Source organism: Triturus cristatus, chromosome 5_1, assembly GCF_964204655.1.
Source record: "Triturus cristatus chromosome 5_1, aTriCri1.1, whole genome shotgun sequence".
Classification (NCBI taxonomy): Eukaryota; Metazoa; Chordata; class Amphibia; order Caudata; family Salamandridae; genus Triturus; species Triturus cristatus.
The window spans coordinates 493,642,388-493,664,853 of record NC_140587.1 but is presented as its reverse complement, the minus strand read 5'-3'; the positions used below and the strand labels follow the sequence as shown (position 1 = coordinate 493,664,853).

General features: G+C 46.4%; 1 protein-coding gene across 2 annotated transcripts in view; it reads left to right on the top strand.

The window, feature by feature from the left end:
- Positions 1-22,466, top strand: part of LRRCC1 (leucine rich repeat and coiled-coil centrosomal protein 1) — a 423,515-nt gene that overhangs the window by 347,777 nt on the left and 53,272 nt on the right. For both annotated transcript variants that reach the window (XM_085605344.1, XM_085605345.1), the window contains exons 16-18: positions 2,208-2,416; positions 2,525-2,662; positions 6,669-6,804. In XM_085605344.1, the coding sequence (XP_085461470.1) occupies positions 2,208-2,416; positions 2,525-2,662; positions 6,669-6,804 (483 nt within the window). The remainder of the gene's footprint in view (positions 1-2,207; positions 2,417-2,524; positions 2,663-6,668; positions 6,805-22,466) is intronic.

Below are 22,466 nucleotides of genomic sequence, written 5' to 3'. Positions count from 1 at the left end.
CCTCTCTGCCAAATTTCAAGTAATTCTGTTCAGCCGTTCGGGCAGTAGCTTGGACTAAAGGTCCTATGGAAAAATGCATTGGGAAAACGCGTTTTGGGAACCCCCCTTTTTCTCAGCCCCCGCTTGACGAATCCCCCCGAGACTTTCAGGGAAGGAGCGGAGCGCCCCACCTATTTTGAAAATTTCGCGAGGATTCGTCAATCGGCGCCAAAGTTATTCCAAATAGAATGTTGCGGATTTCCTATGGAAACACGGTCCTAACTATAACTATCTACTGGCGACCGCCAGTAGATAATATATATATATATATATATATATATCTATATCTTAGGACACGAGCTATATATTGTGGGGTGCTTGCTGCTAATATTCAAAGCCAGTGTCCCTCTGTCCTCTTCTGTGCCCCAATATACCTTAAAAAGAACTGGGCTAGTAAATGTATTATTACTAACTTATTTGGGCCTGTTCCTGCTCTACCTGCTAAGATATTACTAAGCCTACTGTTAGCTGTAGGGAATTTAGTGATAGCAAACAGTGCTGTTGTATGCAGAAGGAAGAAGCAGCTCATGTAGTAAAGAAACTTCATGAACTGAAGGGTGCCTAGGAACATTTGCCTGTGCAGTTCACACTGTGAAGTCCATTTTACATTTGTGAGTCTAGTCTGTGGAATTGTGTATTTATTGCTGTCACAAGGACCTCTAAGCATTGATTTTTATTGTGCATGTGGATGGTGGGTTTTTTATTGTTTGAAAAAGGCACTAGGACTGCCTTCCTGTCAGCCTTGTGACAATTGCACAAGGCATTTTACCTTTGTGTTCTGTGCATGGTTCTAATGCATTTGATATCTTTCAGCAAAGAGCAAGTACTTTGCAATATGTTACCATTAACAGCAGTCACAGTGTTTCAAAAAGGTGCCTTAATCCGTCACCATACATTTCAAGCTTAATTTTGCATGGAGGCTGTAGGAATGATGCTTTAACTTGGTAGTCCTGAGGCTGTGCCATGAACAGGTCCTACATCAGTGAACATGTTCAGAACAGATCCATAACCTTGGTTTGCTGACATTGCGTATGCTAGGAAACAGGGCGGTAGTTGCCTCCTTCATGTTTCTGAGGTGTATTGTCAACAGTTCATACACTAACTCATAGATGTTCTGAGTTAATGTAAGCATTAAAAGCATGTGGCTCTTATGGGCATTCTTTTCAGACCACCTCAATGTATACCTAACTACAGGAGTGATGAATGCAGTGTTTTATGTGGGGGTAGGCGGGGCAATGATTCTGTAGGTATTTGTATGCAGACTGACCTTTAGTTTCATAGTCCTGGTTCCTGAACGTTTAGAAGCAAAGTTCTGTCCTGCTCTTTATGAAGGAGGACATCCTGGAAGTGGTGCATGAACTGATATGTGGCTCAAAGGTCAGCTGCAAATCTGCTGGCCACTACACAGCAACTTGCAGTACACAGTAAGCTGAAGCCATATGGAGTAGTCATGCTCTAGAGACTGGAATGGATGTAGTTCCTGGGCGGCCACAAGACCTTGTGAATGTCCAGAATGGCAAATTAAGTGGCTTACTATGGTCTGAGTGGGTCTTTGTAAAAGCATCCATCACTGAATAGTGCCTAGAGGTAGGGGCTGCACTTATACTTTTTGACACCAGAGGACCCTATAGCATTAAAAGTGTTGCAAAATGCGGTATTTCCAGTTTCTACTGAAAAGCAAACATTACCTTCAGCGGTTGTAATTGGTTTAACTGGAAAACCCTATTTATGATTAAGTTATTCAGTTCCTTGCCATCTCTGTGCTTATACTCAAGTCAGTCCTTTCCATCACAATGTTTCTTCTCAAGGTACCTTTGCCACTTATGGGTCTTTTTGCCTTTTTTCCACACAAATTGACACTTTTTCATGAAGATACATGTGTTGACATATATATTTGTGACAAAACAGTGGCTTCAGGTGGAAGTCAACCCTATATTCAGACAAGCGACAATTGACATTTCACCTGTTCTCTTGGTCCTGCATTGTACAGTTACAGAGATGGATGAATCCGATAGTGATCATCATCAGATTTTTGCAGTAAGGCGTGATGATGGGAATCCAAAATAAAAAAGATAATTTAAGGGCATTTCAAAATAGAATATTTTACGCCTGTGCGAATGTGCTGCTGGAGAGGATGATGGTAAATCCAATGTGTTGTTCCTTTCCAGGGTCTACAGGACCGAGATGAACAGGTCAGAAAGCTCAGGGATGAAAATATTGTAATTCAGAAGACCTTTCAAGGGCAAATTGATGACCAAAGTGCACAACTGGAAGATCTTAAACTGAAACTAGAAAGGCAAAATGAGAGAAAGGAGGAACTAAAGCAGCTACTTGAAGACCGAGACACTGAGCTGGAAGATACTAAAAAAGAATACAGGTAATCAACCATAACTTGTACATGTGAAGTAGAAATTCTGTAAGTATTTGTTAACAATTACTTTCATGTGGGCATTTGGTTGATTGGAGTCTTTTTATTCTTTTTCAGTATGATGAACAGAAAGTGGCAAGATAAGGCAGAACTGCTAACACAACTTGAGGCACAAGTCAAGCAGATGAAAGAACATTTTGATAGCAAGGAAAGAAAGCTGATTGAAGAGAGGAACAAAAGCATTCAGTCGCAGAAGTAAGAAAATAAATCTTTATAACACTTTGAGGCCATTGGCATCCAGACCTCTATTATCAGCGGGCTGTAAATTCCAGTGGGCATGGTAATAGAAGTTAGTGGGGCCAATGAACTTTATAGGTTTCGTGTTTTTTCACAGTGAGATTTTGCCTTAAAATTACTATGTGAAACTCCAGGAAAAACATAATGGAACTGGCATGGAAACATCAATTTCTGCACATTTGCCAAAAATGTGTAATCCGTTATTTACTCCTCAGGATTGCAGTGAACCCTGTTAATACCCTTCTGTTGAAGGGAGATAACAAGATTTTAACTGCCCCCTGTAATTGAGGCCATAATGTTGCTTAAAATTCCTTTATGCTTTTGAAACATAACTATCACTTTGTAGATTTTTCCGTGTGAATGGAGGAAAATACAGTACATATGTCTGCTTCCCATGAAACTGTAAAATCTCCCTTTGATAACTGTTTCTGTTGTGATATGTGGTGTTATAACTTGTCCATTTGTTGCGTATTGTAACATTATCTAAAACCAGATCCTGTGCTCAGTCTAAGTTTGCAGTAGAATTTGAGATCAACAACCTTGCCCCTTTTTTGATGGAAAGGCTGACCAGGAGGATTCACTTTAGAAGGATTGTGATTATAGAATAGGTAAAGGCAAAACTGACCTGGTTGCCCGCCTTCTTTTGCCCACAAAGTGCTTAAGGGCAGCATCAACCCACCCCTCTTCTGCCTGTGCAGCACATGTCCCCTGAGCTGCTCTTCCAACCTGCAGGGGGTCTTATTACCTTTCCTTCTCCTGGCCTAACTCAGCGTCGCATTTGACGTGCTACCCTTCTAGAATGATGTCTCGAAATGCCCTGTATTTTGTCTCATTGTATTTTGTGATATGTAGAATGCCTACTTAATTCAAATACAACTGCCAGAATTCACTTAGCAATTGAAGCAGGCATTAGGAGTTTGGTTAACAATTATGATATGACAAATGCCATTATTTTCCAATTGCAAAAAGCAGATCTTCATATTATTCTTGGGCTCCAATAGTTTTCATATTTAACTCATATTTTCATTGGCTAACCAACATAGCAATTGGGATAGCAGATCTGCACGTGTCTATGATCCCTTACCGTCAATTTATTCCTGAACAGAAGATTGTGAGGGATATTTCAGCGGGTCTAAAGAGTGCTCCAGCATCCAGCTGTAAGTAACACTGTCCCATAATGGGAAACATCCACTAGTACGCGGACATTTCTTCGCGTACCGTTACTACGCAAGCGTTAGTATGCATGCGATGTAACAACGCGTCCCTTTAGTACGCATGCTGTTACATCGCATGCGTTGTACAACGCATGCGTAGGGGGCGGGTACTAGTCACGGCGGACATTTTCAAAGAGAGTCTGACGGAGGAAGCCGGTGGAAGCATGAAGGGGGAGAAGATTTGAACCACGTGTGTTAAGAGGTAAGTGGGGCTGTGAAGGGGCTGTGTAGGGTAGTGCAGGGTTGTGTACTTGTGTAGTGTATTATGGTTTAGTGAAGTGTCGTTGGGTTAGTGTTTTAGGGTTTAGGGTAGTGTTGCGGGTTAATGAAGTCTAGGTTAGTGTTTTAGGGTTTAGTGTAGTGTCGGGGGGGTTATTGTTTTAGGGTTTAGGGTAGTGTTGTGGGTTAGTGTAGTCTAGGGTTGTGTTTTAGGGTTGAGTGTAGTGTCGTGGGGTTAGTGTTTTAGGGTTTAGTGTAGTGTCGTGGGATTAGTGATTTAGGGTTTAGGGTAGTGTTGTGGGTTAGTAAAGTCTAGGGTAGTGTTTTAGGGTTTAGTGTAGTGTCGGGGGTTAGTGTTTTAGGGTTAAGGGTAGTGTTGTGTGTTAGTGAAGTGTAGTGTAGAGTTTTAAGGTTAAGTGTAGTATGACACGTTATTCCGCATACCATTATTTTTACTAGGTAAGTTTTTACTTTGCATACCATAACACTTGCAATGTAATGGTATGCAAAGTAAAAACTTGCGTAGTAGCGGTTATTGCTAAGTAATAACCGCGTAGTAAAAGCATGCGAAGTAATGGCATGCGAAATAACGTCTCATATTCTCCCATAATAGGTATTTCTCCCACCAGTGAGAGAAAGATGTTATTCTGGATTGAAGAGTGAATACAATAACCAGGGTTGTAAACTCTACAATAAGGTCCTCCCATATGCTTCTTGAATATTGTCTTAGTTGATTACAGAGCACTCCTCGTTCCACTCAAAGACCGATTCCTTTGTATATCTTTGTGAGATGACAACACTGGATCTGTTGATTAGGTCTTTCAACTCCATCATCAAACCGGTTATCCCATACTTGGGGGCAATATTGGGAACAAATGTGTAAAATTGAAGAGCATAAGTGGGTGCTCAATGATGGCGTTCTTTTAGACATTGTTGATAAAGGAAAACTGCATGCATCGCTGTTGGAACTTCCACAGAAAACGCAAAGTGCTCTTTTTATAGACTGGTCAAAGACCTTCGTCATATATGAATACCAGTTCTGTTAACCGGTTAGTAAAATGTTTATATTTTTCCAATGGAGGCATCTAATTGCCCATGTGTGTCAAATATTTTGTAAAGTTTGCTTGGTTTCCAGTTGCATTTTTCAAGCAAAGATTGATCATAGTATTGTCCTGGTTAATCTGGAATTGTGTGTGTTCAATTATTTGAAACAGAGGGTGCGTGTATATTTTGAGTGATGGTGTTAAAGATGACTCTTCAGATGGATCCATATTCTTGCAGATTTATTACCTTATTGAATACTCATTACAGGCTAATTCAGAAAACCTTTTCCCCGCAATGAGAGTCCAGCAGCGCTTATTTAGCCTATGCAGTTCTAGCCACGACTCCATTTCCAGAGGTGATGTCACTGGGGTATAATATAAGTCAACCAGCTCACTGACGTCCGTTTCTGTTTTTCCACACCTCATTGACCTGGTCTGGAGCGGTCTCCCTGAAAAAACTGTCTGCTTTTGAAAGCAACAAGGGCAAATGTCTACTCGCAGGTCAATTTCCAGGCCTTACAGACAGTGTAACAAGAATGATGTTGGATTAGCTATAAGGCGGTTTCTGTGATTTTGGCCCCATTACGTTGTATGTCGTAGTGTACTGTGTTGTGTGTTCCAGATAAGTGCGTTGGAATCTTTGCTGCTTGACTATCTTGAGCTTTCCATCTCTCAAATGAGTCTTGATACAGATACGTGAATGTGAAGTTTAGAATTTCCACATATTTCAATTTGTTTTGGCTTCCCTTTCGGTGATCTTACTCTGGTAAAGGAGATTTTAATGTGGCCTGTAATTTGCTAGGGTCAGTTTATTTTTTATACTTTAATCATCGATTCATTATTCCCTTGGACAAATATTCATTGATAATGCCCATGATTTCAGAAATGAATGTTAGAAAGAATGTCACCCCTCCTCCCCTTAAAGTGCTTCTTGCCTCGCTAGGGATAGTAAGCAATCTATAAGGACAGCTGCAATACTATACAGTGTGAGGGTGAGCAGGAATTAGCCAGTCAGAATGATGTCTAGATTTGTTTCTGCCAGCTTCCTTACCTCCTCTACTTTTCGGATGAAAGTGAACATAAAGGATGTCTATGATGCCAAGTACTTGGGAGGGATAAGAGGATACTAGTAAATTATTATTAGTATAGGAGCCTCTTCCTCTACCCCTGCTCTGCCAAACTACTTTAGTCCTGCAATTTCACATGACGGCAAAAGCGATTGCAGCAGAGTTCTTCCCTTCTGCAGCTTTCACTTTGATAACCACATCGTCTGTGTCTCTCACAACTCTGAAAGGAAGAAACTGATTTATTTAAAATATTTGTGGAATAAGTTGTACATTAATATTTATAGACCACTGCTGCTTCTTTTCCCCCATTGGCTCGCCCACATTTTAATGTTATCTACAAAAGGTGAATATTCCACCATATTAACAGAAAATTGACTCAAGTGTTGCTTAGTGCACATTTTAATATACAAATATTTTTCAGAATTGCAGTGGAAAAACTTCACTCTGTTGATGATGCATTCAGAAGACAGCTTGAATCAGTCGTAGCTTCTCATCAAGCAGAACTAATGCAACTCTCAAATGAAAAGCAGAAACAAATTGAGGCAGCAAATGAAAAGGTAACATAGTCCATTTGTTTATCAATATCAAAATGCATCCAAACTATCACAGCTGAATACATTCTTAGTCAATAAAGTCTCTTGCATGCTAATGGGCGTGTACCTCTGACCAGGGTGCCCAGGCTTTGGTGATATCTGGATCCTTGGTAGAGATTTTTGGTCATGGTCCAGCCCGGATCATCCGTGGGTGCCACTACCTAGGCCTTTCTCATGGGTTTTGGTCTTGCTAAGAGTGGGAGGGGTCCACAAATCTCTACTCTTGTGCAGTGGGAGGCTTCTTGGAGCACGAGCGCGGTGGTGGCAGCATACTGTGTAATGTGATCGGTAGAGTGATCAGGCCTTTTTGCCCGTGTCACAAGACTGAGGCATAAAGGGCCCACTTGTGTCCCGCTGTTGTGTGCTTAACTCACCTTGCCTACGTTGTGATGAATATAGCGCCAGACAATGCACCCTTGTTTGGGTGTGCACACACTGTGTTGTATGGGTACCCGTGAGTGGTGCCATACATGGATGACAGCTCGTTTCTGTGTGAGCACACTGTGATGTATGATCCAGTACATATGTTGCGTGTGCTTGCAGGGATGTTTGTGTGCGTGTGAAGGGCAAAATACAAGGAAGCCCCAAAGTTCCATATAGGGAAATGCAGCGCCTGTTGGAGAAGCATGTGGAGGTCGAGTAGCCCCCCAGACAGATGTGTGGATTGCTGCATTCCTGACACCTGGCTGGGGGACACACTGGAGAAAGGAAGAGCCAGGCCCTTTCTTAAAAAGGGCTCTTTGGTTGTGAAAGAGGGTACGGGTCAAAGGGGCCTGGACACATCTCAGGAAAGGGATATGGCTGATAAGAGAATATTAAAGAGTAGGGATGGGTAGCCTTTGCAACCTTTTGTTAAACCTATATCCGTAAGGCTGACATTCATGTGTGATCTTGTAGTTAATCCCAGGGGGCCTGTTTTTTGGGGCTATCAAGTTTGGAGACACTCCTGCTATGACAAACTGCTATCTGGATGAATGATGAGACAGAGGAATGGCCTCTTTAAAGTGGGCAATACTAATAACATAAACTTCAAAGACTCAGACACTAAATTACATTTATGTCTGGAAAACATATGAAAGCAGAACTTAAGCCTCCCAACTTTGTCAAACTAAAGCTGTTCATCATAGTGGAAAAGCTCAGCGCTACTTCTGCCTGTTGTGTCCAGGACTGGTGACTGAGGGTCAGCCAGTCTACCTACGGTGTGACTAGACATCACCCAGGAGAATCAAGAACACTCTCACAGGAGCCTTGAGCACTGGCTTCCAACTGACCGAGACCAGTGGGCCCTGTGAGATTTTCTGGAGGGAGCAATATCCTGCAGAGTGAATCCCAGGTTCATCGGAATCCGTGTACTGTTCGGGCTGCCTAATCATGTTTGCTGTGTTGACCACAGCATGCGGGGGGGACTGTGCAGCACCATGACCTGTGTGCAGTCACCTTATTGTGCTATTGTGACCCCCGTATACCAGGAGGGGCAATGGTGAAGATTGAAGGCTGTCGCCCGATGCAGTGCTTAACAAAAAGATGTTTGTTGCCCTGCGCAGTGCTGTGAAGGAAGTGGCCATAGCCCCATGTGCTGCTGTGCAACCCCGGAGGGCACCGTGCACCGAATTTTAAGTAGACCTTTGAAAATCGTGTCATAATCTGCTCACACATCTTACTTAGAATTTCTTTGGAAAGTTTACTACATATTCTTGCTGTGAAATTTATTTTAGTGATACTCATATCCCCAGTTTTTGCTAAACTCAAACAATCTAAGTAGTAATTTTAGCCTTTAAAAAGGCCATCATTAAAAAGGAGACCTGCCAGACTCAAGACTGCGCACGCTAAACTTATATCTGCCTATTTGGTTGGTAAAAAGAGTACTTCTTCAGATGAAGAAGTAATAACCAGGGAGCATCAAAATATGTCTAAATAGATCCTTAAGTTGTGTTGCTGCTGAACAGTTAAAATCCTTAGACAGTGCCTATTTCTTCTCCCTTAGTGACTTCTGTTAAGGAGTTTTTGAAAAAGCATTTCAAATCCAGATGAGATTTCAGCAAGCAAAGGAATGGAAATCTGTCTGCATTATCCAATTCAGATATGTGTGCTTCTGATGGACACTTCTCACTGCAGTTTCCTCCACTTTCTCCATAATAGTGCTCCAGTGCACCGCTAGGTGGTGCTGGCCGACTCTGTGCTGACACCACACCATGCCCGGAGTGACAAGCGGAGCTGCATATAAACTCCACACACTGTACACCGATATTGGTTCCTCTCTTTCCATGCTTTGTCATGTGGATCAGGAGCTCTGCTTCAATTCCAACTTTGTCGGGTTTCTGAAATGATTTCACCAGTGTTCTCGGTAACGATGTTCGTACTCAAAGCAACAAGTTGAAATCCATTCAAAAACTGCTTGAACCGGAGGAGCCTAGCGCTTGACCAAGATGGCTGCGTGAGCTTTGAGCTCCCGAGACCCTCGCGCCCTCCGTCACCTATCCTGTTCTTTATCCTGTTTCTTATGCACGGTATCCTGCAGATGAGTCATCGTGGGGGCGATTGACGCTGCCCGGGCTAAAATCGCCCGCCGGGGACCGGAGTTTTGGACGACGGCAGATTGCGGCCTACCTCCGAGGGATGCCAGGAGCTCGAGTTGGCAAGATGCCCGGCCACTAATTGAACAACAGCAGGCCTGTGGGGTGTGAACGGGCGGATGGAGACCACCGCACTTTCACTTTCACTTTCTCGCCCTTTGTTGGCTACGGCCTGAGAGTGCTTCCTGAGGATCCACGGACATCTGGAGGACTTGCGCCTGACCCTGGTCGTTGAGTGACGGTCCGGCCTGTCTCATTTAGCTGGGTGAGGGACGTTTCTCCGTAATTGCCTACATCGAGTCTGCAATGTCGGCCAAAGCAGAGGCTGACAAGCCGAAGTTCAAGGCTACCAGGCGGGGAGGCTATACCCAATCCAACAATATGGATCGATATGCCCAGCAGAAGGGGTCACCTGATGGATCGGGACAGTCACTGGAAGTACAGAAAGCTGACTCGTCCCCGACCTCGGAGCTGTCGTTGCAGGATGTCATGGGGGCTATTGAGGGTATGCAAACATCGATCGGGCGACAGTTTGATGCCTTGGCACAAAAAGTGGACACGATTTTGGTCGATGTTAACTTGATACGCGCGGATTTGGCCAAAACCAATGAGCGGGTCAAGTCCCTGGACCTCAAGACTACTGGCCTTGCGGATGATGTTTTGGGACTGCAGGCGGAGGTCGAGAAGCTGCGGACTGCTAGTGACCTCTCTGCCCGTCGGCTGGAGGAATTTGAAGGTCGGGCCAGGCGCAACAATGTGCGCATTACTGGAGTCCCGGAATCCTCGGAAGAGCGCTCAGTGGACCTACTCGTTGAAGACTTGGTGGTGAACCATCTTGCGCCTAAGGGCCTTGGAAAGTTTTTTGCCGTAGAACGGGCTCACAGGGTGCCTGGCGGGAGGCCTAAGGCGGGAGCTCCCCCGAGACCGATTGTCGCCCGGATCTTCCATTTTCGAGATCGGGACGCTATCCTGCAAGCGTCGCGGGTGACGGGCCTGGTTCCTTTTCAGAATGCCTCTGTGAGCTTCTATCCTGACTTCACCCAGATGGTGCAGAAGCAAAGGCAGTGTTGCCTGGGAGTTAAGAGACGCCTTAGGGAGATGGATTTGAAGTACGCTATGCTTTTCCCTGCCAGACTGCGTGTGGTGTATGAGGATCGGACTTTCTTCTTCGACTCGCCTGAAATGGCCGGAGATTGGTTGGACGCTCTGCCACGGAGACGGACCGGCGGGGACTGTGTCACGGGAGTGGACAGTGGCCGGGCTGAGCAGGAGTGATGCCCCGGGTGTCAGGTTGTTTTGATTTTGCCCCGGACAATGACTTGTGGCTAACTGCAGTAATGGGGGGGTGGCGGAGGGCCGTTCGGAGCTCTTTCCTCCCTCGGGGTTCTTTTTGTAGATTTGTTTTTGATAGGGCGACAGGCACACTGCAAGTTGGGGGGGCTTTGTAAGCTGACGCAGGGGTGCAGGGAGGGGGGAGGATTTGGGATGTTGGGGTGGTTGTTGGGGGGGTTTTTCTTGCAAGGCGTAGTAATGGTTGTCAGGTTGGTTTGGTGGTGGCTTTTCGGGGGGGGTGGAGGTCTCTTGGTGTTTGGGGGGTAGGGGCCTAAATATTATTAGCTGGAATGTTAATGGCTTGGGTGATCGTATTAAGCGAGGGATCGTCTTACAATTCCTGAAGCGGACCTCGCCTGATGTTGCCCTATTGCAGGAGACACATCTTATAGGGAATATGTGTTATGCACTTAATAGAAAGGGTTACAAATTCATTGCCCACTCTGGCTTTTCATCGGGCTCCAGGGGGGGCGGGCATACTTGTTAGAGCCTTGCTGCCACTCGAGTTTGACTCCACCATTGTTGACGATAGGGGGCGGTTCGTAGCTGTGGCGGGGAGATGGGAGGGTAGAACGTTGGTATTGGTTTCTGTGTACGTTCCTCCGGCCCTGCAGGCCTCCACGTTTGCCGATCTGGGCAGGGCCTTGTTGGAACTCCCTGAGGGGCTGCTAGTGGTGGGGGGAGACTTCAATGCTGTTGGTTCTGGGCTGCTCGATAGGCACCCGCCCAGGGATACCGGGGGGGCTCAGAAGTGGCTTCCTGACTTCATAGACACTTTTGGTTTGGTGGACTGCTGGCGACTCCGGCACCCCACCCAGAGTCAGTATACCTTTCACTCCGGGGCGCATGGTAGTCTCTCCCGGATTGATTACTTGCTCACCCTGGCTGCGCATGCCTCGCTAGTTTCTGAGGCTAGGCATATGGCACGTGGCATATCTGACCACTCGCCGGTGTGGGTCCGTTTCGACATTGGCCGGGTAGGAGGAGGTAGGGTGGCTCTCATTAACCCCTGGTACTTCCGTGACCCCAAGACGCGCAGGGCATTGCTGAAGGCAGTTGATCACTATTTTCAGGACAATCAGGATTCGGTTGATTCAGCGGTGTCTCTGTGGGAGGCGTTTAAGACCGTATTGAGAGGGGAGGCCCTCTCATTGGTGGTGGCCGCCAAGCGACGGAAAGACGCCGAGGTGATACAGATTGAGGATGAGATCGCGGCTCTAGAGGTAACCCTGGAGGAGGAGGTTACAGCGGACACTCTGCATAATCTGAGTTTGAAGCAATCGGAGTACAGGGATCTGGCGGAGAATGCTGCCAAGACCCTTAGCAGGGAGCAGCAGGGCCGTCTGTATGATGTTGGGGATAAGGCCGGGAAACTGCTAGCTTGGTTGGACAAAAAAGAGCGGGTCAATAGAGTGGTGCCGGAGTTAACGATGGAGGAGGGAGAGGTTGTTACTGACCCCGAAGGTATAGTCCAGCGTTTCTCGGATTATTTCCGCGTAGTATACACCTCGGTTTCGGATAGGCCGACTGCGGACTCGTGTGACCTTTTGCGTGATATTGCTCTGCCCTGCCTCTCTGACGTAGATAGGGACGACCTAGATGGTGATATAACGGTTGATGAAGTAGCGGGTGCTATTCGGGCGTTGAACTCGGGTAAGGCCTCCGGTCCGAATGGTTTGCCTATTGAATTGTACAAGCTTTGTCCGGATAAGGTCGCTCCTCACCTGCGCGCCATGTTCGTGGAGGCGCGGGTGAATGGGTCTTTGCCGCTTGATCAACGACTGGCAACCATAGTGGTGATACATAAGGACGGTAAGCCTCGGGACAAGTGTAGTTCCTATCGGCCGATATCGCTTCTTAACGCTGAGCCGAAAATCCTTGCTAAGATTCTGGCGAACCGCTTGGTCCGGGTGCTTGAGGATTTGATCCACCCGGACCAATCGGGCTTCATCCCGCATCGTAACACTGCATTAAACCTTAGGCGTCTCCATGGGGTGATTGCTAGGGCGGGCACGTTGCGGGAGCCGGCTATTGTGGCGTCTCTTGATGCCACGATGGCGTTTGATACGGTGGAGTGGGCATACCTGTGGGCTGTGCTAGCCAAGTTCGGCTTCGGGCCTGGTTTTGTGGACTGGGTGAGGTTGCTTTACGAGGATCCCCTTGCTAGTGTTGTGGTAAACGGGAGGGCGTCCAGGCCGTTCAAGCTTGGGAGGGGCACCCGGCAGGGTTGCCCCCTTTCGCCTTTGTTGTTCGCCCTTGCTCTTGAACCGCTGGCGGCGTGGATACGATGGCATCCGAGTATACGTGGGCTTCGATGGTCGCCCGACCACGAGGACCGTATCTCACTTTACGCCGACGATATCCTATTATACCTCGCCCCAGAAGTCTCTCATAGTGGTTTGCGACGTCTTGACTTCTTTTGGTAGGAACTCGGGCCTTGTTATCAAATGGGGAAAGTCATATCTGTATGTTTTGTGTGGCGATGTTCCGCCTGTCCCCCGAAACTGTTCGATTCAGATCGCCCAGCATGGCTTCCGGTATCTAGGGATTTACATCTCCACTGACTCCATCTTGCGATATGAGAAGAATCTGCTCCCCCCCCCCCCCCCTGGCGCGTCTGCGGCGGGATGCGGCGGGCTGGCAGAGGTTGGCGCTCTCCCTCCTCGGGCGCGCCGCGTTGTTTAAAATGATGTCTCTTCCCCGTTTCCTCTATGCCTTGCAGAATACCCTTGAATGGGTCCCGACTAGTTACTTTCGAGAGGTCGAGAGCCTCCAGCGTTCACTATTGTGGGACGGGCGGCCGCGCATAGCGATCGCTAAGCTGACGCTCCCGTGGTACGACGGTGGTATTGCGCTTCCGGACATTCGAAGATACTACTGGGCCACCCAGTTGTGCGCGATTAATCATGGTGTCTATGGCTCGGCGTTGAGCCCCGGCTAGGCCATGGATCGGTGGTTACTGCGTGGCGGTAATTACCACAGGGCTTTGTACTCGAAGTCGTTGGACTCGTCCTTTACGGGGCCCACTGGGGTGGCGGTGCGGGTGTGGAAGTTGGCGATGGACTCCCTGGGTTGGGGGGGCAGGCTTACCCTCGCTACCCCGTTGTTTGATTCTGATATCCTGGGGAAGCTTTGGCATACAAAAGGGTTCGAGAAATGGGATTTGATCGGTATCTCCAGGGTCGGAGACTTGCTGGCTCAGGGCAGGGTGAAGTCCTTTGAGGAGCTGCAGAAGGAGTATGAGCTGGGGAGCACTGAGTTTTTCCGCTATGCCCAGGTGCGTCACGCCTTGCGGTCGGTCCTTGTGGAACGTGAGAGGGTGCCTGCGTCCTCTCCGTTGGAGGACAGAATTCTGGATGGCCATATGCCGGAGAGCGCGATCTCTCTCATCTATAAGAAGCTGATTAATGTCCGGGCCGACCTTCTTCGGGGGTTGCGGGATCAATGGACTAGGGATGGCCTCGAACTGGATGACGAAGATTGGCAATATGCAGTTTCTTCTCCTAGGGAGATTGCGATTCCGTCGCGTCTGCGGCTGGTGCAGCTTAAAATACTCCATCGAGTCTACGTGACAGGTCCTAGGTTGGTCCGTATGGGTTTCTCTGAGGAGGGTTTATGTAAGCGAGGCTGCGGCATGGTGGGTACCTTCTTACATATCATCTGGGAATGCGGCGTGATCGTGGAGTTTTGGAGGCAAGTTCATGCAGTGATGGGGAAGGTGACGGGCATTGTCATGCAGCCGGAGGCGCGGTGTTGTCTCTTGAACGTCTGGGGTCCTACCGATCTTGATGACGCACAGACTCAGTGGGTGACCCTGGGGAACATGGTGGCTAAGCGGGACATCGCGCGCCTGTGGGGCTCTGCTGGGCCTCCTGCGCTGGCAGCGTGGAAGGAAAATATGGATTGGAGCATGCTCAGGGAAAATACAGTGTATTGTGCTAGAGGGCGCCCGCGGAAATGGCATGCAGTATGGGGACGATGGAACCACTACAGGGGGGACATATGTCTGCCCCCTGATCCGGATCCGCCTGAGGAGCAACTTTCCCCTTGACATTCTTTCCGGCTATGTATTTATTGTTGATGACTGATTGCCTTTTATGAGTCTCTGCTTTCCCCCTCCCTCCTCTCATTATTGCGTTGTTTCTGGTGGACGAAATGGGACTAGCTCCCCCTGATGGGCACCCATCATGTGCATTCGAAGCTTATCGCCTTGCTAGTGTTTGGTTTGTGTTTGTGTTTATTTAAAACTGAACCTTTTCTGATTCTCCTTTCAGTGCAGTGCGAACGCTTTTCTGTGTTGCTTAACTTAAGCAGCCTAACCTCCGGGTTGTCGGCTGAATAGCTGTGTTCCGGATTTACTGAATAAAGGTTTTAAAAAAAAAAAAAAAAAAACTGCTTGAACCAGATGTCTGTGATGAACCTGCACAAGGTGTGTCTTTGGTGTCTAGTTTTTGGGCAACGTTGTGCAGTAAATGCACCCGTAGTTGATCAGAAACCAGGAGATGAAGCTGTATGACCGGTGATCAGAAACCAGAATGCAAAGCTGTATGACTGAACACATGTGTAATTTGCGGCCTCAAGCCGTATGACCAGATCCAGTCCCGGCGCCATTCCCATGTCCACTCAACTTCGTACTTGAAGTCCTCTTATAAGTCCAAGCATAAGAAAGCAAAGAGGGACTCTTTCCCATCCCCCTACTTTAACCTCAAAGAGAAGGCACTACAATGTTAGGTGCGCTCTTTCAAGATCTCCAGCTATGGGATCTGTTTTTCAGCTGGACCCAGCCCACCCCAAATTTCCCAGGCCGTCATCGATACCACAGCAAATCAAGGCCTTCACAGAGGCCATGCTGCACATTTTTGTTATACTTCCGGCTCCCTCTGGTGTCCCAAGGAACCGTAGGGGGCCACAGTCTGGTTCCCGCCAGAGGGTCTATTCCCAGATCTAACTGTCCCCCCTAAGACCCGTATCACCTCCAGCGGAGATTTGTATTCCGGCCATGAGATCACACCGGTCTCTGCTACACTATCATCGGTGCTAGAAGGGACCTCAGTGTCGACGCCAGTATCGGACCAAGAGCCAGCCAGCAAGCCATACAGATGTCACTTGATTAAATTATAAAAGCACAACTGATAGTTAACAACCTAACTCTAACTCTGTGATGTTGCTGCATTACAACTATCAGCAGAGGCTCTATCTTTTTGATTCAGACTCTGATCATATGCCTGAGAGGTTGGCATCCCAAGATGATGATGAGGATGGTGACTTGATGACTTGCTCCCCCCTCAGTACACTGATGATGCCTTATATATTGTGATTTACAGAATACCAGTGGGCTTGACACCTCACCTGAGACTGAGCTGGGGTCGGCAACAGAAGAGATTGTCTTGTTTTTTGGTGGTTGTCTGCAGGGCAGCTGAGGCACTAGAATTAGCTACTCTCTATTGAGGACAAAATAAATGTCCTCATGGTGAGTTTACAGCTTGGGCCAGCCACTTTTGATCCCTTCCTTCACTTTAATGATGCCCTTACTTATACTTTGATGGCTACTTGGTGGAAGCCTTATACTTGCCTGCTAGTGAATTGGTAGGTGGCCAGACAATACAGGCAGTACCTGGTGACCCAGATTTTCTCACCATTCACCTCTTATAGGGAGCCTTATCATGCAGTTCTTGACCAGTACGGTGTAGCCTAACTCATTTCCAACTGTTCCACTAGATGGAGAATCCAAAAGGACTGAGGCTTTTGGCAAGTGCATGTTTACAACTGTCAGTCTAGAATTATGATCCATGAATTCTGTTTGTTTACTAGGTCATTAACACGCATGTCCTGTGGGACATGGCCAGCGAGGTCATGCCGGCAATCCCAGAGGACCTTAATGTCTCTTTGATGCTGACGCTTCTTGATGGGCAAGATGCAACCAAATATGTTATCTGTACAGGTTTTGGATATTATAAATTGCCTGGGAAGGGCAGTAAGCAGTAATCTTGTACTAAACATGTGTGAATACGTTCCACAGGATTCTCCAGCAATATACAGGACTTACTCATGGATGTGCCCTTTGATGGGTTCTTCCTTATGTGTGAAGGTTGACTCTGCATTAGAGTTCTTTGAGGGCAGAAGAGCTGTTTCCCGCTCTTTTGGGCTATCGACTCCTACTAAAATGTTTCTGCATCAATTTAAAATATTTAGATTCCATTCCAGAGGGCTGGTGTAACTTATCACCCCAGTCAGGGTCGGCTCTAGGGTGGTGCGATCAGTGGGCACTGACTGGGGTGAGGGGACGTCATTTTTGCAAGTATTTTGTCATTTAAAAAGCACCTGCTGCGGCGGAGTTCCTGGCCTTCAGCGATTTATCAGGCATCAATCAAAAATGCCACGATAACTCAGTTGATTAATGTCTTCTTGGAAGAGACAGAGTTTTGACTCATGCAAAGGTAGCGCAGTGGGTTAAAATGCTTAAAGAACCCCTAACACTGGTGTTACATTTTAAATTCTGAATTTATATAAGGACTCTTAAACTATATTGCCTACCAGTATCAATGACATGTTACTCCTGCACTACACCTTGTAGTCCTGTTTAATGTAACATTTCCCATACACTGATTTACATACCTATGATTGTCTCTGTCCAATGTGTGTGTGATGTAATGTGCTCTGACACCTTACAATGGTATGAGTGGTGCTATTAAACTAAATTAATCAGAGAGACAGTAATTCTGGATACTTGAGGGACACTGTTAAAGGGCGGTGGTGAGGGAATCCGTGGCAGAAGTGGTCATTGTGGGGGCGTTAACAAACATTGTCACACAGGGCGCCACCAGTGCTAAAGCCGGCCCTGACCCCAGTTCTTTTAAGGCAGTGGGAATGGGTCTGACAGGCAGTGTGTGGGCCAGCAGGGGCATCCGTCCTCCAGATTCTGTAACTCTGCTACAGCAGCCACTAAACCATTTTAGTTTGCCTTTAGTGGTGCATTCCCAGCTGGTGGTGGGCCGGGTACAACCATTCCTCCCAGGTTGTCCATCTTTCACATCAGACAGATGCATCTTACAAATGGAGTTGTGGGCCATTCGTCTGACTCTGAAGATCTTTCTGCCATCCATCAAGAGTATCGGTGCAGGTTCTCACAGACACCATTGCCATGTGGACCTACAGTAAGAAGGGATGAGTTGGTCCTTTGTCAGGAGGCTGCACCTCTGGTGGTGTCTGGAACATCCTGGTCGTGAACTACCTGACCGTGATGGAGTCCCTGGGTCATTAAATGAAGGAAAAGTGGCATTTTAAAAACCTCCTTCACAAACCCTTTTTGTTCATTTTTAAAGTGAATGATACTAAAGGATAAGGCAATATAAGTGTATAGGCTGCAGCTATGTTAGAATGACAATGGAACTCTGTGCCTTGAAGTGCACCCTGACCTCTAGAGTACTAGCATGCCACTGTAGGAGGAAGTTAACTCAGTTCTTTTTCTGGCCCCTGCTGACAGTGTGTTGGAGCTACAAAACACAATTAAAGACAGTAACAACCAATATATACTGCACCTGTGGGATTCCACATAGAATTAATGATATAATATGCTGCAACCGTTATGGCCCTGACAGTTAGGAGACCCTCTTTATAACTCTAAGACAAACACACTGCAAAGGGGAGCAGAGAGAGAGAGAGAGAACGAGAGCAAAAAAAGTGCCGATCCAATATATATTGTAGTGCAAATCCATTCCCTATTCAGAATATTTGAGCCAATATCTGTTATTCACAAAGTTTTTATCCTTAATAGAAAAATTCTAAGCCCAGGGCAACGCATTTCGTGCAACGAACTGGACTTTAGTTTTTGACAAATATCAGTGGGACACGGAATGGCATGTCTTTGAAGAAAGCCGTCTATCAATAGCAATCTTGGGTGATATGAATCTCTTGATATTGAGAGAGGAAGAATAAAGATTCATTCATTAATACTAAGATCCCTGATGAAGTACAGTTTATTGGATGAAACGCATTGGCCTGGACTGAGAATTTTCTATGAAAAATGAAAACTTTGTGAATAGCAGATATTGGCTCAAGTATTCTCAAAGGACTGATTGAAGAATGGATTTGGACTACTATATATATCAGACCTCCATTGCTTTTCGATGACCTATGGACTTCCTGGGGAAATAAATAAATAGATTTGCCATTTGCCAGTAGGTAGTTATCGTTGGAACCATGTTTCCATAGGAAAATCATTTTTTGACTTGCTAATAACTTTGGTGTCGTTTGATGAATACTCACGAAATTTTCCTGCAAAAAAGTGTGCCTGTAATTCTTGTTGTGTGCAGAGAGTTTCAGGGTGTTCCATCAACCAGGAGCACAGAAAGAAGGGAAAAGGGAGGGTGGGGGGAAAAAAGCGTATTTCTCATAGGGGCTTTGAACATAACTACAGCCCAAACTGCTGGACGGAATTACACCAAATGTGGCAGAAAGCTAGCTTTTGGTCCGCAGGTGATGCTTTTTGTTATTTGATGTAAATCCGTTCAGTAGTTGTTGAGAAATGTATAGAAAACCAAATTTGTATATCTGCGATGGCGGATAATTCACAACAAATTTTCTACGGATGCGCGCGCCAATAGGAATGCTGTGATTGGCTGGCCGCAAACAGAGCAGAGAGTTGCAGCCGCCATTTTTTTATATTGGGACAGTCCCGGGGCTGACATCAAATGGCACAACTTGGTATAAGGGGTCAGGTTGGATGAGTCCTGACCCCGTGTGAGGGAGGCATATAAGGCTCTTTCAGGAACTCCACATGTATATAATATGTCGCTAAACAGGTTTTTTTTCTCACGCAATATTCGTGAATTTGTTATGACCGCCAGCAAGGCCCCGTGTAACATCACACTGAATATCATCAAAAGAATGAAAAACACAATTCGCAGGCCCACTCTGACAATAATGCACCCACTCACAGATGCACTCAGAGAGTAATGCACCCAGTCACAAACCCACTCATGCATCCACTCACAGACCCAGACAGACACTGATGTACCCAGTCAGACACTCATGCACCCACTCAGACTAACACACCCACTCAGACACTCACACCCACTCAGACACTCACGCACCCACTCGTAGAGCCACTGAGATACTCATGTACCCATTGACAGATGCACTGAGACTCAGACCCACTCAGAGACTCATGCTCTCACTCACAGACCCACTGAGAAACTAATGCACCCACTCTCACACTGATTCACACACTCCTGGAGGCACTCGCAAACCCACTCGGGCACTCACACCTCCTCACAGACCCACTGAGGCAACTACTCAGACACTCACACGCCCACTCAGACACTGTGCACCTAGAGAGACACTTATGCAGCCGCTCCCAGGCCCCCTCAGACACTCAAACATCAATTGAGACACTCACACGCTCACTCACCCATTGAGACACTCATTCATACACTCATACACTCACTCTCGAGGATTACAGGGTACAGCTAGGAAATAAAAAAAATTAGAAACTTAGAAACTCACTGAAAAATCTAAACGTTATAAGGATGTTATCGTTCGGCTCAGATTGCGCTTATACAAAACCAGTGAATTTCAGCAGTTATAGTTAGGTCAGCTAACTATAACTTATTCCCTCGCAATGCACTACTTTGCTACTATGACCTCACGTATTACACCACTCATGACATCACTGATGTATATATAAACATTCCTACAGACCTTACAGCTGCCAATGTTTTCTTCAGAGGGTTCAAACCCCTCACTGGCCTCAAGGCAACAGCAGAGGCGGCAATCCAGAGGCAAAGGAAGTCACCAACTATCTGCCTTATCCACTAACCCTGCCATCGGAGGAAAACAAGTTCCTACTGCCCCCTCTTCATTTACCCACTCTGGTGAGGTCAACGCTTACATCTTATCTGGAATAGTGAAAACTATAACCACTGTCAAAGGGGTTCCGAATATTGTGCAAAATGGATCTCAGATTCAAATATCCCCCACATAAGAACTCATCCCCTTTACATCGGGAAGAACTTCAGCAAGAAGTCTCCATTCTCTTGCGTAAGCAGGGAGTGAAAAGGGTCCTTACTGCTGACAAAGAAATGGGAATTTATTCCAGTTATTTTCTAGGGAAACAAAAAGGACTAATGAAATGGATCACCTTTTGAACAGACAAACTGCATCAGTTTCTCAGAGCGGTGCCTCTAGCTCTGAAGGCTTTTCTTCTGTCCTTCAAGACTAATCCCCTCTTGTCCAGATAGACAATACAAACACCATGCATTATCTGAACAAGCAGGGAGGCACAAGATCCAGAACATTGTCCCTGGAAGCTCACACAATCGGGAAACAGCTAGTATCCAGAAAACTGAGGATTACAACTGTCTATCTGCCAGGCATCCAGAATGCTCATGTGAACACTCTGAGCAGAACCATTCACAAGAACCACAAGTGGGTGTTAAACAATGCCATTTGGCAAGACTTTTCTTTTTTTTGCAATTGGGGTTTCCCTCAAATAGACGTCTTCATAAACCAAGAAATGACCAAACTTCGCCATGAGGTTTTATCAGCCAGGCATGTTGAGGAATGCCCGATGGATCAAAGGGCCAGGCATATTTCTTTACACCTTTCCTCCCATTCCCCTTTTGCCTCCATTGATTAGCAAACAAATTCACTAAAAGGACAAAATGATTATCGTCCTGAAATGTCAGTGGTGTTTCCCAGATCTTATCCAACTCTTAGAATGGCCACACAGTATGTTGCTGTGCAGGCTGGACCTTCTTCACAAATTCAGAGGCCAGGTACTGTACGCCAACCATCAGTCTTGAACTTTGCAGTTGGGCTTCAGAACTCCTACAATATGGCCATTTGAATCTTCCTCAAGAGTGCATGGTCGTGTTGATTGAAGCCAGAAGAACATCTTCAAGATTTTCCTACTTTTAAGTTGAAGAGGTTTTGCATTTGGTGTGCTCAAGACAATTTTAATCCTGTCACTTGCTAAGAGTCAGTGTTTTGTTTCCATAGTTACTTCATTTAATGCAAGTCACAATCATGGCTTCCAAAATATGTCAGAAGAAGTAAAAGACAAGTTAGTTAGGCTGGCTGTTAAAAAGAGCAGGGGTGGTGGTGTGGCGTGTATTTTTTTTCTTTATGCGGGGCACGAGTCCTTTCGAAATGTAAATTAAGTGGCGTGTGCTAGAGGTGGGAGGGTTGACAACATCCCCGCCCAGGTATGTGTGCATCGGGACCACAGCCAGCTGTGGCTCCCTGACTGATACTTCTTCCTCAGGAGTTGGAACCAGGTCTGGTGCCTGCAGTCCCATGCCTGACTTCTGAGAGCACAGAGGTGTCTGAGTTCGAGTAGTGTTCCCCGCACGCTCTGGCACTCATCTAGTTTAAGGTGGCCTGGACTCGTTACCATTACCCGCAGGGTGAAAAAGAAATCTTGAGACCCCGATGAGGACCCCTCTAAGTACCTGCTTTTTAGAACTACTGGTGCTGAGCAACACAGCCATAAAAATGTTGTTAAAAGAGTATCAAAACACAAATGTACATTCTACGGTAGCTTTAACAATAACAAGTCTTCATGTTGGAATGTGTAATATATGCATGCACGTGGTATTTAAATAGCCTGAACCAATCGAAAAGACTGTGGAGCTCTGTACAGGTTCGAAGGCAATGAGTGCTACAGTGACTGAGTAAAGCTAGGTGGGGTGGGTTCTGAGGGACAGGATGGGCTATATACTG